This window comes from Hippichthys cyanospilos, chromosome 18 (genome assembly GCF_059441005.1).
Source record: "Hippichthys cyanospilos isolate Australia breed blue-spotted pipefish chromosome 18, RoL_Hcya_1.0, whole genome shotgun sequence".
Taxonomy (NCBI): Eukaryota; Metazoa; Chordata; class Actinopteri; order Syngnathiformes; family Syngnathidae; genus Hippichthys; species Hippichthys cyanospilos.
In genome coordinates, this window is record NC_142386.1 from 12,904,597 (window position 1) to 12,920,183 (window position 15,587).

General features: G+C 38.2%; 2 protein-coding genes across 11 annotated transcripts in view; one reads left to right on the forward strand and one right to left on the reverse strand.

Moving 5' to 3' along the window:
* Positions 1-2,996: 2,996 nt before the first annotated feature.
* On the forward strand, positions 2,997-10,223 carry skp1 (S-phase kinase-associated protein 1). Its single transcript, XM_088441599.1, has 6 exons — positions 2,997-3,163; positions 5,595-5,694; positions 5,779-5,852; positions 5,928-6,071; positions 7,817-7,957; positions 9,800-10,223. The coding sequence occupies exons 2-6, from the start codon at positions 5,598-5,600 to the stop codon at positions 9,833-9,835; spliced, it is 492 nt and encodes a 163-aa protein (XP_088297725.1). The 5' UTR covers positions 2,997-3,163; positions 5,595-5,597; the 3' UTR covers positions 9,836-10,223.
* Positions 10,224-13,900: 3,677 nt separating this feature from the next.
* Positions 13,901-15,587, reverse strand: part of tcf7 (transcription factor 7) — a 46,710-nt gene continuing 45,023 nt past the window's right edge. For 7 of the 10 annotated variants that reach the window (XM_088440752.1, XM_088440751.1, XM_088440754.1 and 4 more), the window contains one exon: positions 13,901-15,084. In XM_088440752.1, coding sequence (XP_088296878.1) covers positions 14,889-15,084 — 196 coding nt within the window. In that variant the 3' untranslated portion in view covers positions 13,901-14,888. Of the gene's footprint in view, positions 15,109-15,587 lie in introns of all 10 variants that reach the window. The other 3 variants (XM_088440757.1, XM_088440755.1, XM_088440759.1) reach the window with 2 other exon arrangements.

The window sequence follows — 15,587 nt, forward strand, 5'->3', positions numbered from 1 at the left end:
GTGCAAGACAACCTCGAAATTGGGTTCCAGAAAATGGGATCAAATTGACCTCTGTCCTCTTGTGTCCATTATTGGGTTAGTTTTTGACCCAACTGAACCAATTTATTTTTTAACCCAAAGAGTGTACTGAATAACTGATTTTTTCAAAATTTAAATTTTACGGATATCAAGTTGATTTGTTTAGCCCTGAATCACCGCAGTCTCATAGGGCTTCACAGGTGAAAAAGAAGTCATACAAAACATCATGACTGCAAAACAGCCTCCCCTGAACAAAGCTCCCAGAAGGGGAAGGACAAACTCAAAAACCCCCTCTGGGGAAAACAAGAAACCTTCAGAAGGGACCTCAGGTGGAAGGAGCCCCCTTCCAGGGTCAACAGGTTGCACGTGATGCTGAGTGCTAAAAATAACACTTTGTGCCATATTAGGCTGGAAGTGTCCAGTGCAAAGATGCCTTGACACTAGGCGAAGTCATCAGGTAAGATCCTCCTCACAGTCTGGCCAAGAGGGTCCATCCTAACAAAAGTACCACAGAGAAGGTGGTCCATCTCAAAACCCGCATTGGTCGATAAGCGCAGGTCCGCATGCCTGCGTTCAATTCGTCTCTCACCATCTAACCAAAGTACTGTTTGTCGATGGCACAATTCCATATTGCTCTGGAGAAAATCTCGACTGGCTTTTGAATACTGTGGGAAAAATAAACTGGTTCACTCTTCAAATTTTCTTTGAATTTAAATAAAACCAAGCTTATGATCGTTGGCACCAGAAAAATCAAACACCAAGTCAAGTAGAGTCCATTGATAAAGCTCAAATAGAATATGTAAAAAGAAAGATATCTAAAACTACAAGGTTATGTTTTTAAAAACCAAAGAGTACCTAAACACAAAGTCATTATACACTATTATTATTACACATTATATATATATTGGTCATTCATACTGCCATACCTGACTTACTGTGTGGCGAGATTAATCCATTCCATGGTTGGGCCCATAAGACGAATTCACCTTGTGGCTGGCAATCAAAAACCTATGTTAAATAGCTAATGCGTTTAGAACCCCAGGTAAAAACATCCAAATTGTTCATACATATTCAAAATTGGGACCAAAATAGTATAGTTAGTGCTACATTTATACAATCAGAAAACTTCATAAATAAAAAATATAGAAAGGATTTATTTACCTTTGAGTGGCACTTGTTATGCCCATATTCCCCAGTAAGGGTGGCCTAGGGTAGGCTAGCTTCGTATTTCTTGATTATTATCTCCACCTTTGTTTCCATATAAATCATCTTCTTACATCTCTCTTTAATATCACTAGCAATCTTGGGACCCATGGCTAGCCCTTTCAAGTTTGAATTAAGCACTAAAATGAACTATAAATACGGTTTTGTAACCACTCACGATAGAACAAAGCTTTACCATTCTGCCATTTTGAAACGAGCAGACTAGCATTGTAGTGACGCGTTGCATGGAGGCATTGACAGAAAATAAGCGCAATTACCTAGCCTACATCCAACCCCCTAGGGTCATGACAGTTGTTTTTCTCGCAAAGTCGGAAAAATACAGTTAAGAGGGGACGAAAAAACTCAATATTCCACTTCGCAACATGAAAAAAAAAAAGTAAGCCAGGGACGCTGTAACACGGGGGTCCACTTATATATACACACACCTTAAATAATTGTAAATTCAGGGTTTATTATAATTCAAATAGTTTTCAACACGTAAAAGCATTTACAAATATCATTCTATTTTTTGTTATGTCATGTTCTCAAACTGATGTCCGTTCTGCTCCAGACACAGCTGACAACGCGAAGCGATGGAATGGCACACATCATGGAACAATTCCTCTGGGATATTCGTACATTCATGTTCAATGGTCGCCCTCAGTTGAACGACTGTTGCAGGTTTCTTTGCATGGACTTTAGGTAATCCCATAAAAAGAAGTCTAGTGGTGTGAGGTCTGGTGAACGTGGAGGGTATTTGACAAAACCTCTCTGTCAATCCACCTGTTTGGCAAGATTCCATCAAGAAAGAATCTAGCATCGTGATGGTAGTGTGGAGGTGCTCCATCTTGCTGAAAAAAAGAACTATTACTGTTCAAAGTCCTCTCTAATGATTGGCATGACAGACTTTTGGACCAAGTTCAAGTAAATACGACCAATCTCGGTTGCGTAAAAAAAGAAAGGTCCAATGAAGATAAATCACACCACATTGTAATTCCTGGTAAATTAACATGGTGGTCGACCATAACGTGGATTCTGACGTCCCCAGTAGGTGCAATTGTGTCTGTTAATCGAACCATTTAATTTGAATGTGGCCTCATCACTCCACACACTCTTTGTGGGAAAGTGTGCATCTTCGTTACATCGTTCCAAGTACCACTCGCAATACTGTACTCTTCTGTCCATGAGACTAATTGTTAGCTTTAAACTTCTCCAATTTGAGTGATGGTAACTCGATCGTGTTGGTGGTTTTTTGATAAACTCCCTCTTAACTTGTCTTTGCACTTCTACTGCAGCTTCATACTTAAGTAGCATTTTAGAATACAATTTTTTTTCTTAAAGTCATGTCTGGCTGCCATCACTCAGTTCAATGGGTTCAGTCAAGAAAGAAAGAATAAATAATTGAGTTATCAGCTGCTAAAATGTGGATTTTTTTTGGGGGGGGGGCACCCTATATGTGTGTGCGTGTGTGTGTGTGTGTGTGTGTGTGTGCGCGCGCGCGGGCGTGTGTGCGAGTGCGTGCGTGTGTGCGTGTGTATCTTCCAGGGGAACGAAAAATAACAAGGCAGCTGCCTCAAAAGGCAGCGGTGCACTAATAGGCGGAAGTGACGTAGGGAAGCTGCGACTCTTGCTGCTGTCGCAAAAATCAGCATCTTCTTACTAGATATTTTTTTTTACTATAAATTATTTTCTACAAAATGGTAATGAATATCCCCGTTAAATCGAATATAAATAAAGGTTGGTGGTTTCCAGGTATGTAAAAAATAGATTTAAAAAAATAAATAAATGAACAGCTCCTTCATCAGTACGTCCCTCCCCTCCAACACTGTAACTGACAAAGCGAACGCCATAGCAGCACCAAGCACCTACAGGTCCTCCATTTTCCTTTTAGAACTGACAACAGAGGATAGAATCCCACCTGCGTGGTTGGAACCAATATAAGGTATATCTTAAGTCTTAAATCGAAAGACGGACATGAATTGGGCTCGAATTCCCTCTGTCTCAGTCTCTCGACGTTCTACGTTGCAGCGGCGATGTGGCCTTTGTGACTTAGCTTGCTAATGTTAGCCTAGCCTAGCCTAGCCGCTCTATTTAGGAGATTTATGTGCATGCTTTTCGACAGTGAGCAAAAGAAGTGAGAACATTTGAATTTAGCCCATTGGCCTAATCGACGCTGGATGCTATAAGCACTAAAGTAGTCTTCAACGAGGACGCTGTTAAACGTGATATTTTAATTAAATCGAAGCCTTGTTTTAGTGTTAAACGCCGAAATGACGTACTCAAAAGAGATCTGGTGGCGAGGTTTTGCGAACAAATTGAGCAATGTGGATGATTTTAATGAATAAGAACTAATTATATTTTCATCACTGTAGAAACCTGCTTGTTTCTCTGTGAGTCAAGGTTCACGCTTGATGGGCGAAGCACTTGTTTTAATGAATATAGCACACGCAGGGTAGAACAGTGTGTCAAATGTACTGTGTGCAAACGTCAGAATTCAGACCCGCACCTAAACCTTAGTGGTTAGCTTTTACAATAACATGTCACTAGGTTATTATGCAAATAATCTATCATCACCTACTTTCGTAAGTATTTATTTATTCTCAGTTTATGGATAACGATACTTTTTATTACTTTTAAATGACCTGAGTGGCGATATTTTGGATTTCCAGTTGATTAAATGAATGGTAACAAATTGGTATTTGACAAACGTTTTGTAAACCACTTGGTAACCATTATATAGAACACAATCTGTGCCTTTATTTTGTTATTCAGTAGCTCAGCTACTGTTAAAAAATGAGCCTGTAACAAAAGGGACTTATGTTTATGTTGACATTCGCATGCTTAAGCTGTAGTTGTGTCACAGTCTTATACACTTGGAATTCAATTTGAACCCTTTGACTACTGGGAAATGAAAGATGAGACCTTGAGAAGGTTATTTTTTCCCAAACTGCAATCACTGTCAAAAATGTGTTTTTTCGTCAAAACATATCAGAGGCAGGCAGACACACAGACAGAAGGCAGATATATAGATATAGTATCTTTCCTCTTACCCAAGAGTTGAACATGAACAAAATAAAAACAAAAAAAAGACTGTTTAAGGAGGGATGATTTACGAGTCCAACCACGTAAGGGATTAATCTCGTAAACCGGGGGCCCACTGTACTATTGTTCTGCCCCATTTTGCCCCCGTTTCATTGGATAAACTTTGTTCTTGCGACTTCACATGAATAACGTAAGCATTAATGCAAATAATAGCTACAATAGGGACCTTATTTCTGGGCACCACAACAATTTCTTTATGGTGCCAATTGCCAGCGAACTGGGACTATCAAGTTGTGTTTTTTTTTCCTCCCCACTGAAAAACAAGCATGTTCACTTTCTCTGTGCTCCTTGGGCAGTTCTATACCACCTGCCATAGAAAAGACGTTCTCACTGGTCATTAATGTTGCAGGGATGCCAAGGTGCATTTTTTTGCAATTAGCAGCAATTGAAGGATAGTTAGATTATTTTTGTTTTCACCCTGTCAGTAGGCAAAAACTGAAAAAAAAGTGTGATTTCTTGTCATCTGTGCGATTAAAGAGATATGATGGAATCTCATACCTCGGTTCAAGGGTATGCAGCAGCCGCTGAAATCCACTGCCATTTACACTCGAAAATGGCTTCATATGATGGTCTAATGTACACACCAGTTAGTGTGTGTTTTTGTGGTGGCTCTCACACTTGATGCGACCATTAGAGATATAAAAACTCTTGACTGGAGGCATTTTTGAAGGTGCGTCTTTTTCTTAGTTAATGTGTTCCTATCCTTCGCTCAATTGAAAAAACTGTGTTGCCACTTTGGTCATTTGAAAGTAAACAGAGCATCCTGTATTTGAACATTGTACTCTTGGATTTTTGTATTTATATAGATAGATAGATAGCGTGTGTATATATTAGGGCTGCATGATTAATTGAAAATTAATCGCGATACGATTATGATATTGGCTGCCACGATTAATTAAGCTTATCCTCGGTGATATTAACATTTTAAAAGCCAACTACTGTACCTTACATCAGCGGTCCCCAACCACCGGTCTGACTGGTCCGCGGATCAACTGGTACTGGGCCTCGTGGGCTGGAAATGATTTGGTTTAACAGTTAATATGTTTGTGCTTGATCTTTGTTTTTTGGCGCCGCTTCTGGCCGCTGTTGATATTACATACATAGTGAGAAGGATGATGTGCCGTTTTAGAGCAGCCAGCAGCAGCAGCAGCAGCACTCCCCACACATATATATATATACATACATACAGCATATACCGTATATTTTGATTATCATTGCTTTTGGCCGGCCAACACACAGTCCTTTCTGATGAGGCTCTTTATATGTTTCAGAAAATGCCCACAATAAAGTTACAGAGCTCGGATGGGGAAATCTTTGAGGTGGATGTGGAAATTGCCAAACAGTCTGTCACTATTAAAACCATGTTAGAAGGTAACTTATAACCATTCATTTTTATTTTCAATTCTTTGAAAAGACAGCTAGCGTGAAACGTTAACGGCATGTGTGAATTAACAGATTTGGGGATGGACGATGAAGGAGATGATGACCCTGTGCCGCTCCCCAACGTCAATGCAGCTATTCTTAAGAAGGTAAAGTGCCCAGATATTTCAAATGTATTAGGCTTGCAATTAAAGAAAAAAAAAATCTCTTTTTGTATGCATCAGGTGATCCAATGGTGCACCCACCACAAGGACGATCCCCCTCCCCCCGAGGACGACGAGAACAAGGAGAAGAGGACGGACGATATCCCAGTGTGGGACCAGGAGTTCCTCAAAGTGGACCAAGGGACCCTGTTCGAGCTCATTCTGGTAAGCAACAACAAGGGTGATGTCATAGTCATATGACCGCACAACGGCTCACTCATTGGTTGATCTGGGTCCACTGTAACACTAGAGCTGCTGGCAAATGTGGACTTCCACTAAGTGAAACATGAACACGCTTGTTTACAAACTTCCACATTGCTTATAATAAACATGTCGCAATTCTGTTGGATGGCAAGTGGCATGATAACTTTTAATGTACAAAAACATGCAATTCCAACCAAAACAATCATACAAAAACATTTTTTCCAGATAGCTTAATGACGTTTAATGACCTTGAATGTTTTTCCCCTCTGAGCTGTGTTTTTCAATCATTTAGATTTCTTGACCTCTTAACTCATTCGATGCCATGGTCGTAATTTCACGTTTTTAAAGAGTTTAGACATTAAATCCTAGATATTGTTTAAAACCATGTGAATTGAAGGGGTTTTGAAACGTTTGAATCATCGTTTGTGTACGTGCATGGGGATTGGATAAAAAAAACATTTTTGACTTCTGAAACAAAAAAAATGTTGAAACAAATGTTCTCTTAACTCATTCAATCACAAAGATGTATTTTCACATATAGTTCAAGAATTTTAGACATTTAATCCCAAGTGCTTTATTTATATATTTTTCAGGAAAGCTATTTTGAGAAAAAAAAAATTGGTACCCCGGAATAAATGTCTGGACTGCAACGATGTGTAAATACGTTTTGGGAATGAATGAGTTAATCACTTTTCCAAATTAGTAGTTCCTCCTTTCAGATAAAATAATAGACACACATGCCTCCACTAAGACCAAACAATTTGATGGAAAATGTCTTCTTCCAAGTTTAGTTCCAAGGATTTTTTTTTAACGTTTATCTGGCTAGGGATGAGTGAGTACAGTGTCTGGCTGAGACCTGGCTTCTTTTTTTTTCAGGGTGTCACTATGTTAAGTTCAGGCAACCTAGAACATTGAATAAACAACAAACAGGAGAAAGACAACAAGGTTTTATTTCTCGCGAGGAGAGCGGAGAGGAACCTAAGCTTCTCAGATCTTCTTCCGGTCTGGTTACAGATCCTTCCACCTCCCTGTTCATTTGGGTTGGCCCTAAGTACAAAAGCCATTGCTGCCCTAAAGGGTTTGGGGGAGCGGTCTTGGCAACAATGCAAACAATCAGTTTGTGATAGTGGGGGGTATATGTGCACTTCCTTGTTGTGATCTTCTTTCTCAGGAACACAAAGACTGACCCCGTGCTGTTCTGTCCTTGGGTCGAGTTGTGGCACGCGCTGTGGTTACTACAGTCGTAGGAGACGTGCCATCTCAAACATTCATCCTTACTAATTTACCAATATACGTACTTATTGCAGAAAACAAATATGGTATAGCATATATACAATTGTTTTAACTCAGTACTCGCAATAGTAGCCGTTCCTGGGATCGAAGGGTCTGTTGGTGCAGTTTTACAATTATGAAGGTCAAATTAGAGGAATACAACAATTATATTACTTCATAACATTTCAAGGAAAATGTTGTTTTGGAATATATGGGTCTGTGAAATGATCTGTTTTTTTACAGGTGGGGATGTTTGTGTGTCAAAAGTATACAAGTGGTATCTACTTGGTATTGGTAGTTTATGGTTAGTCGAACGCTACACTACTACTAGGGTTAGTCCCTACTTTTGCCGTAGGGCGACCTGACCGCTCCCCATGAACCACTTAACTTCCATATCTATCCCTAATATTTTGCTGTTCAACTCCGTACAACAGGCGGCCAATTACTTGGATATTAAGGGTCTGCTGGACGTGACGTGCAAGACGGTGGCCAACATGATCAAAGGCAAAACACCTGAAGAGATCCGTAAGACTTTCAACATTAAGAACGACTTCACGGAGGAGGAGGAGGCCCAGGTAAGCCAGCGCAATGCAAAGTGCCAGTCTGGTTAACCCTTTAGTGGGTACGGCAGACACTTTCAACCGAATTTTTTTTTTTTTTTTTCGGATTTTGGAGACATTTAGGGTACGTTAGAATTTAAGCAATGGATGTTACGGACTCTTTCGGACGTTATGCCAGTTTAGGCCTGGGCTACTCAAACTTTTTGGAGTCAGGGAACCCTCTTAGAATGCAAATTTTCCAACGACCCCGTTTGCAACTGTTTCCGGAAACAAAAACATGTATTTATTTAGAAAATAAAATGAAATTAACACATGCATTTTTTAAAAGAATAATCCAAATTATTTCACGGACCTCGGGGGTCCGCGGATCCCACTTTGAGAACAGAACCACTGTACTACAGACTTGCCGTTGGACCGACAAATGACGGGAATACTCAAAAAACGGTGAATTAAAAATATTAAAATTGCAATTTTCATCCGATGCCGTAATCATTGGGATACACATTACATCAGATGTCCATCAGGCATCCGTCATATGTCCATCAGCCCGCCATTCCCCTTTTTTGCTTAATGAAATCTAATTCAACTCACTTCCGTGTTTATCTGCATCTTTTGGTGCTGACTGGAATCAGCCTGCAGTCAATGTGACAATAGTCTCTTTAAAGCGCCATCAAGCAGTGGAGAAACATGTTCAGTTGAGTGAATAAACGGGGTTTGCTTCAATTCACTAATTGTCATTCACAGCTATAACACAGCTGAATTTACCGAATGGTTAATTTGTCGTTTCTCCCTTTCTTAGTCCTAGTTTCATCAACCAAAACTCATACTGTCAACAATCTTGCCAACCACAAGCTAAAAGTAATGTTTAAAATGTATTATCTAGAGAATTTTTTGTGTTATTTTGCCTTTTAAATGTTTTACATGAACAAATAGCTTGCTGATAAGGGCATTTTCCACTGCAGGGCTGTCTCTTTCAAGTAACCAATGGGTCTGCACCCAAACTTCCATTTTTTTCTCTGATTGGCTCTTGGCCAGGACATGCAAGATAGATGTTTTTTAATTCCCTCGATAATTTTTTGTTGTTTTGTAGTAAATTCGACCTCAGCAATACATTGTTTTACTTGTAGTGTATGTGACAGATGAAAATTTGACAAATGTTAATGAAACTGTCTTTTATAGTTGTAGGGCAGGCAGTTTTAAATGAGAACCGACATCTAACATTTGAGCGTCATGTAAATCATACTTGTACCATCCAGTGGACATGATTGATATGCACTCTCGTCCTACCTACATTCCCTCAGATGTGGGTAAATAAACATAATGGTGTATAGCTTAGGGTTAAACCTCTTAGCTTTGTTTTCGTGTTACACTTATATTACTGTGTTTGTATTTGCAGTTTAACTGTAGAACCACAGACTTGATGTTAACTTTAAGTGTAAGTACAAAAACAGCAAAAAGAATTAGTATGAGTGCAGACACAAGTAAAACAGCGCCTGGCAAATGACGGACCAAAAAAAAAAAAAGGTCATTGTCCGCCAGTTGTGGCGGAATGTTGGGCATGAATACGCCTACGGACTGACAGCCCAACAATTAAAATTTCATCTGGTTTGAAAAAATGATGGACGGACGACGACAGAAAGGGGGCAGGGCTTTGAGGAATTACAATGTTAGGCTGGCAAAAAAAAAATGTCAGTTGCCCACCTCTGCAAAATACTGCACTGCACAACTGAGTGAAACTCGTCAATTTCAACATAGTTCCATAGTGGCACCACAGCAAAACAAATCCCCAAAAATACGTTGCAAAAAAAATCTTGATGAAACAAAACATTTATGAACTGTGTTTGTCGCCCCCTGCAGGTGCGCAAAGAGAACCAGTGGTGCGAGGAGAAGTAGTGCATCCCGCCATCACTACATCAACACTGAATAGAAACGTGTCTGCTTTATTGCTTGCACTGGTCTTGCTCATACTTTGTTAATATTGACTATATAGCTTTCTTCCATACCATCATCCCTCCCTCCAATCTGTGTACAAAACTAGCATGACATTTATAACTCGTGTTTTTATTTAAATGAGCTCCCAATTCCCTTTCTTTCCTTGTCTAGTTGTCTAAAAACAAACGTTTTTGTTTACTCAATACTTTTGTTACCTGTTCGGTTGGTTTCTAAATAAAAAAAAAAAAGGTTTGGGAAGAGGGAGTGAATAATAGGAGGTTTTTAAGGTGGGTTTCAACATGTTCACCAATGATGGAAGGAGGTAATAAATTTTTTTTGAAGAAAAAAATGCTTGGATTTTTTTTTTAATTGATGTGTACATGATAATTATTTTATGTCATTAAAATTAATTTGTCAATGAAAACAAATAGCAAAAACGTCAAAATCTTTATTTTCCCCACATCTTTACAACAGTTAAAATAGCTGAATTATATCTTTATTAGCGTTGTTAAATTGTATGTATTCTTTTTTTTTTAATATATTTTTAGAGCTAATAAAAATCCAGCCCCCAAAGCAAAAATATCCCCTTGATTACCATTTATAAAATCAGTGAAGCTATTTCTAAATCTTCAAATGCATTCTTTTGATTGATTAAAAAAAATATATTAAAAAAAAGACCCTTAACATTGGGAGTGTGGCAAATAATTAAATGTGGCATTCATTACATAAATGTTTTATTTAACCGATGAAGCATTTAATAAACTGATTTAATGAATGCCAACTTTAAAGAAACATTTAACTATGTAATGAAACTTATTTAATTATTGAATGGTACGTTTATTTATTGACTTTTGGCACTTTCGGTCCTCCATACGTGTACGTTGATGTCATTCTTTCGCCAGTAGGTGACAGTAGAGGACAAAATGGCGGCCCTGTGATGTGATTAAAACCTGGTGGCTTTTTATGCTTGCATTATATTCCACAAACGCAGTAGTGATCAGAATACCGTGTTTAGACTAGTGAGGATGCACAGAATGTACTTTTTGACATGACTAACTCAAACAGCCCTCTGCCCAGACTTTTGCTCTACCTTGGGCGTGGTCTGGCTCTGATTGACAGCAGCAATCAATTGTAGCGATATTCCAACCCCCAACTCGCGAGGAAGCGTGTACGAGGCAGAGCGACTTCGTTAAAATCAACAAAATGGCGTCGCTGGTCTGCTCAGCCGATGAGAATACATGCAGCCAAATTGTGTTTATCACAGTGTTTAAAATGGGTGTGGCGCCACACAAATCGTTTTTGCCCCTTTCAATAAACGTGCGGAAAAAAAAAAATCAAAAATAATTATTAGAATATCTAGACATCGATTTAAACGTAATATTAAAAAAAAAATAAGATTGGGAATTAAGTACCTATGTTGTTGCGTTGACTGAGTTTATCCCTTCAGGCTAGCCGTAGTTACCCAGAAAAATACAGGTTTCACAGTTGATATCGTACAAGATAAGTACAGTGGGCCCCCGATTTACGAGATTAATCCGTTCCACGGTTGGGATTGTAACGCGAATTCGCTGAGTGGCGGGCAATCCAAACCTATGTTCATTGGCTAATGAGTGTGACACCCCAGGTAAGAACATAAAAATTGTATATACATATTAAAAATTGGTATCAAAATAGTTTAGTAAGTGTTGCTTATATATAATACACATGCATACAATTAAATAACAAAAAATATACAAAGGATTTATTTACGTTGGAGTGACTCGAGTAAGGGTAGCCTAGGCTAGGCTAGCTTAGCTTCCTTGTATTTTCTTCTTTGATATCGCCAGCTTCGTTTCCATATAAATCATCATCTTCTCTCTTTAACAACACTAGAAATCTTGGGACTCATGGATAAGCAATTCAAGTTTGAATTAAGCATGAAACTGCATCATAAATATGATATTGAAAGCACTTTCACACAAGATCAAGTTTTTAGGCAGCCATCTTTGTGACAGTGCGCCAATAGCAGACCAGAATCTCCGTTCACCATCACGTTCACCAATAGTAGACCAACATTGTATTGATTCTTTGTAGCGGAGGCAGTTTGACGCCAACAGAAAATAAGAGCAATTACCTAAAAACGCCTCAAGAAGGAGGCAAAACAACAACCAATCCCGCAGGTCATGACAGTTGTTAATATTAATCGTAGAGAGATAAATGCCTGTACGCTGTAACCCGGGGGTCTACTGTAAATGCACCAAAGACAGTTCACAAACTAAGGCCTTGCCTACTGCAAGCTGGCGGAAAATGTCTCCGCTTTGCCCTATTTGTGGTCGGGCTTTTTTTTTCTACCAAAATCCAAGGTTTCAAAACCTCTAAGTGGAGATTTGGCCAAGCGTCCGGTTTCGTGGTTGCGTGTGACCAGATTCAAGGGAGATTTCCGTCATCGCGCTACACTTTTTCCCGCCAAAGACACGGATACCGATTACGTCAGAGGCGGAAGTTCTTTCTGATTGGACAGAATTTGCGACATTACTGCCGCCTAGCGACTTGGCTTACTTGTACACGAATTTGAAACTGCACTATGCATTTTCATCGAGGTGACTATTATTTTTAAATAAACAGCGGATTGTTATATGTGGACAAGGCCTAACACTAACAAATGTTGATGTTTTTTTTTCTTGCTTTTCAAACTGGGTACTTCATTCATCGCTGTGAGCCTAAAATTATGTTTCCTAGCTTCAAAATGGAAAAAAGATATATATTTTTCATCGCTTGCAATGGAGTGCAGGATGACATAAAAAATAAAGCAGCGTAGCAGATGTTTCGCGTCACGTAATAATCACGCGACATTATGCGTCGACCGTCCAACACAATCATGAGTTTTTTCAAATATTTTTTTCAAATACATTGAGCAATTGAGAGGAACGTATAGCTTTAGGAAGTATTAAGTTAGCACTAATATTTATATTTATTTGAAGTGCCCTGTCAGTTTTTTCTTTCGTTATATATTTTGATATAAAATCAAAAATCATCCTTTTACGACTACAAATCGTTGGAAAAAAAATCACTGACTTCTGTCAAGTCATTTGTATTATACTGTGATCCCTCCTACTTCGCGGTCTCAGATATCGCGGTCTCAGTACTTCGCGTTTTTTTCCAGGAAAAAAAAAAAAATCAAAATAAAAAATCATTTAAAAAATGTGCAAAAATGTAAAAAAAATGAAAAAAGCAAAAAAGTACATTATACAGTACTGTATTAATCAAATAACGAAGTAATATTAGTTAATAACTATGTTAAGAATTCTTCAAGAGTTAGAGTTCGTGACGTTTTTATTTTATTTTGAAATACATGCTTTTAATTTGTCGGGTCCGTTACATTTCCGTTTCCCTTTTTTACGTTCTCTGTGCGTCATTCGGCTTGTTACGCAGTGAATGACATCTTAAGCTCATATTTATAGTTGATCATTTATGTTGATAACGCAGGCTACTGCCTATGTTTAGTAAGCGATGAGTGTTTATTCTGTTTATGTGTTTGTTTGTGTTGAGGTTGCGCTTTATAGTTAGTAGTTGTTAGTTGTTACTAACCCGCTAATGTCGGCTAAAAATACAGTAAATTCATAGATTAAGTGTTTATATGTTAGTTGACTGACTTTAAGATTGTTGTTGATTTATTATTCAACAGATGCTACATGATACACCAAACATGAGCCAAAATAAATGTGAAGTTCACCGTGATGACTTGCGTACTCTTTCACTGGAGTCTTGGTGCAGATAACCAGTCCCGAGAACAAATTCTCAACAAACGAAGTCATATTAGTTATTTAATGAATATACAATAATGTTAATAAGGATAATGTAATGTTAAATAATAGGAGAAAGGAAATAAAATAGGCAAAATATACAAAAAAAAAAGGATTGTTTCGTTGACAGCCCCCTTTAACCGCGAAGTAGGGGGGATCACTGTATACTGTAACTATATAAAACAGCATAATTTTCTTCAGGTCGGGTTTTCTTGGCAGGCTCAAAAGACACAAGCACATCATGCATATTTTACAGTTTTAATACATCAACAAAACAAGAATTGATCAAATGTATATAAAAAAGGACAGCGTTCATGTGTCTTTCCGGGACATTAAAAATAGCAAAATCGTGGAAATGAGAACATGCCATATGAAGAAAAAATAAGAAAACACTTTGGAAATATTGCTTTACGATACAGAGGTGACTAAAATGTGTTGAAGACATTTTTTTACATAAATTTATGAAAGTTCAATACCTACAGCAACTTCCTAACACTGATTGAAACAAAATTACAACATGTAAGATAATAGTACCCATTTGGTCATCTTACTTAGAGATCGTTTGCAAAATATCGAACCAAAACGAAGAGAAAAAGAGTTAAAAAATAAAATAAAATAATTACAATCCCTCTCAGGTTTGGCCACCAGCTAAATTTCTGACCTGTAAAATAAGCCAGTACAAAATATGAAAGTGCCGAAATGAGTGGAAAGACTGAAAAAATGCTATCAGATGGACGTTGTGGGGACCCCCTCATTCTGCTGGAGGACTTGAATGCACATGTAGGCAACCCCAATGGCGACCCCCCCACCACCACCAGGAATACAAGGTTCCTGTTTTTATTTTATCTGATGACTTTTTTAATGAAAAAATGGTAAAAATCTGATTTCCGTCTGTTAAAAATATGTTTCCTGTGTATGCATAACAATGTGGGGGAAAAAAAGAAACGTTTTAAAGAATTAGTCATTGGTTATTAAATTCAACCTCACTAAATACAAAATACTCATGTGCCAAAAAATATAGTGCAGCTTATCAGTCATTGAGGTTATGGACTCTTATGTTTAATTTTTTTGTTTGTTTGAATTTTCTAATCGATAAAATGCAAAATAGTGACCAACTGCTATTAGGCTACCTACCTGTGTGTGGATATTTTTTTTAGCATGAAAAAAAAGCCATACACATTTTGATTTTTTTTTTTCTTGTCTTGGTAGCCTAGCAACGCAAACTACGCGAGTCACATGGCTGACAACTTGTGTTTGGCCAGGGCCGTGGCAGAAGGGGGGCGCTGCTGTAGTTGTGGTTGGAAGGGGGGTCCGCGGGCCGCGGCGGTGGGCGAGGGCGGCGGCGTGGAGTCTACGGCACTTAAATGTGAACAAGTTGGGCTCGCGCAGCCTCCTCCTTGAAGGTAGCGAACACACTTTTTCTTCCTCCTAAGGACAGTCACAGACAGTTATCTGGGAATAAACCCGGATGGCACAACGTCAATACCAAAAGAAATACAGCACAAAACATACACATGTACAACACACACCCATGTGGATAAACTTGATGAAATTTGTTTACATGGTATGTATTTTTATTGACTTTTTTTTTTGGGTCATTTTATCTGTGCTTACTTACACCTAAATATCGTGTCTTATGTAGCATGCAACTATACTATTATATACATTTCATTTTTTTTAATGCAATAAAATAAGTACTGTATCATTCAGGTAATTGCAATCCAAAATAAATTCAATACAACAAAAATAGTCCATTATGTAAATGTATTAACTGCAAAAAACAAAGAGTTTATTTGTTAGTTGAAGCGGTTGAGCACTTAGCATTGTTAGCGTAGCATAGAGGCTAGAAGTGTTAATATGGCGCTAGCACAAATAAAGTGGAAACAAAGTGAGTAGAGGCTTTGTTAATCTAATGTGCTAATAAAATAATG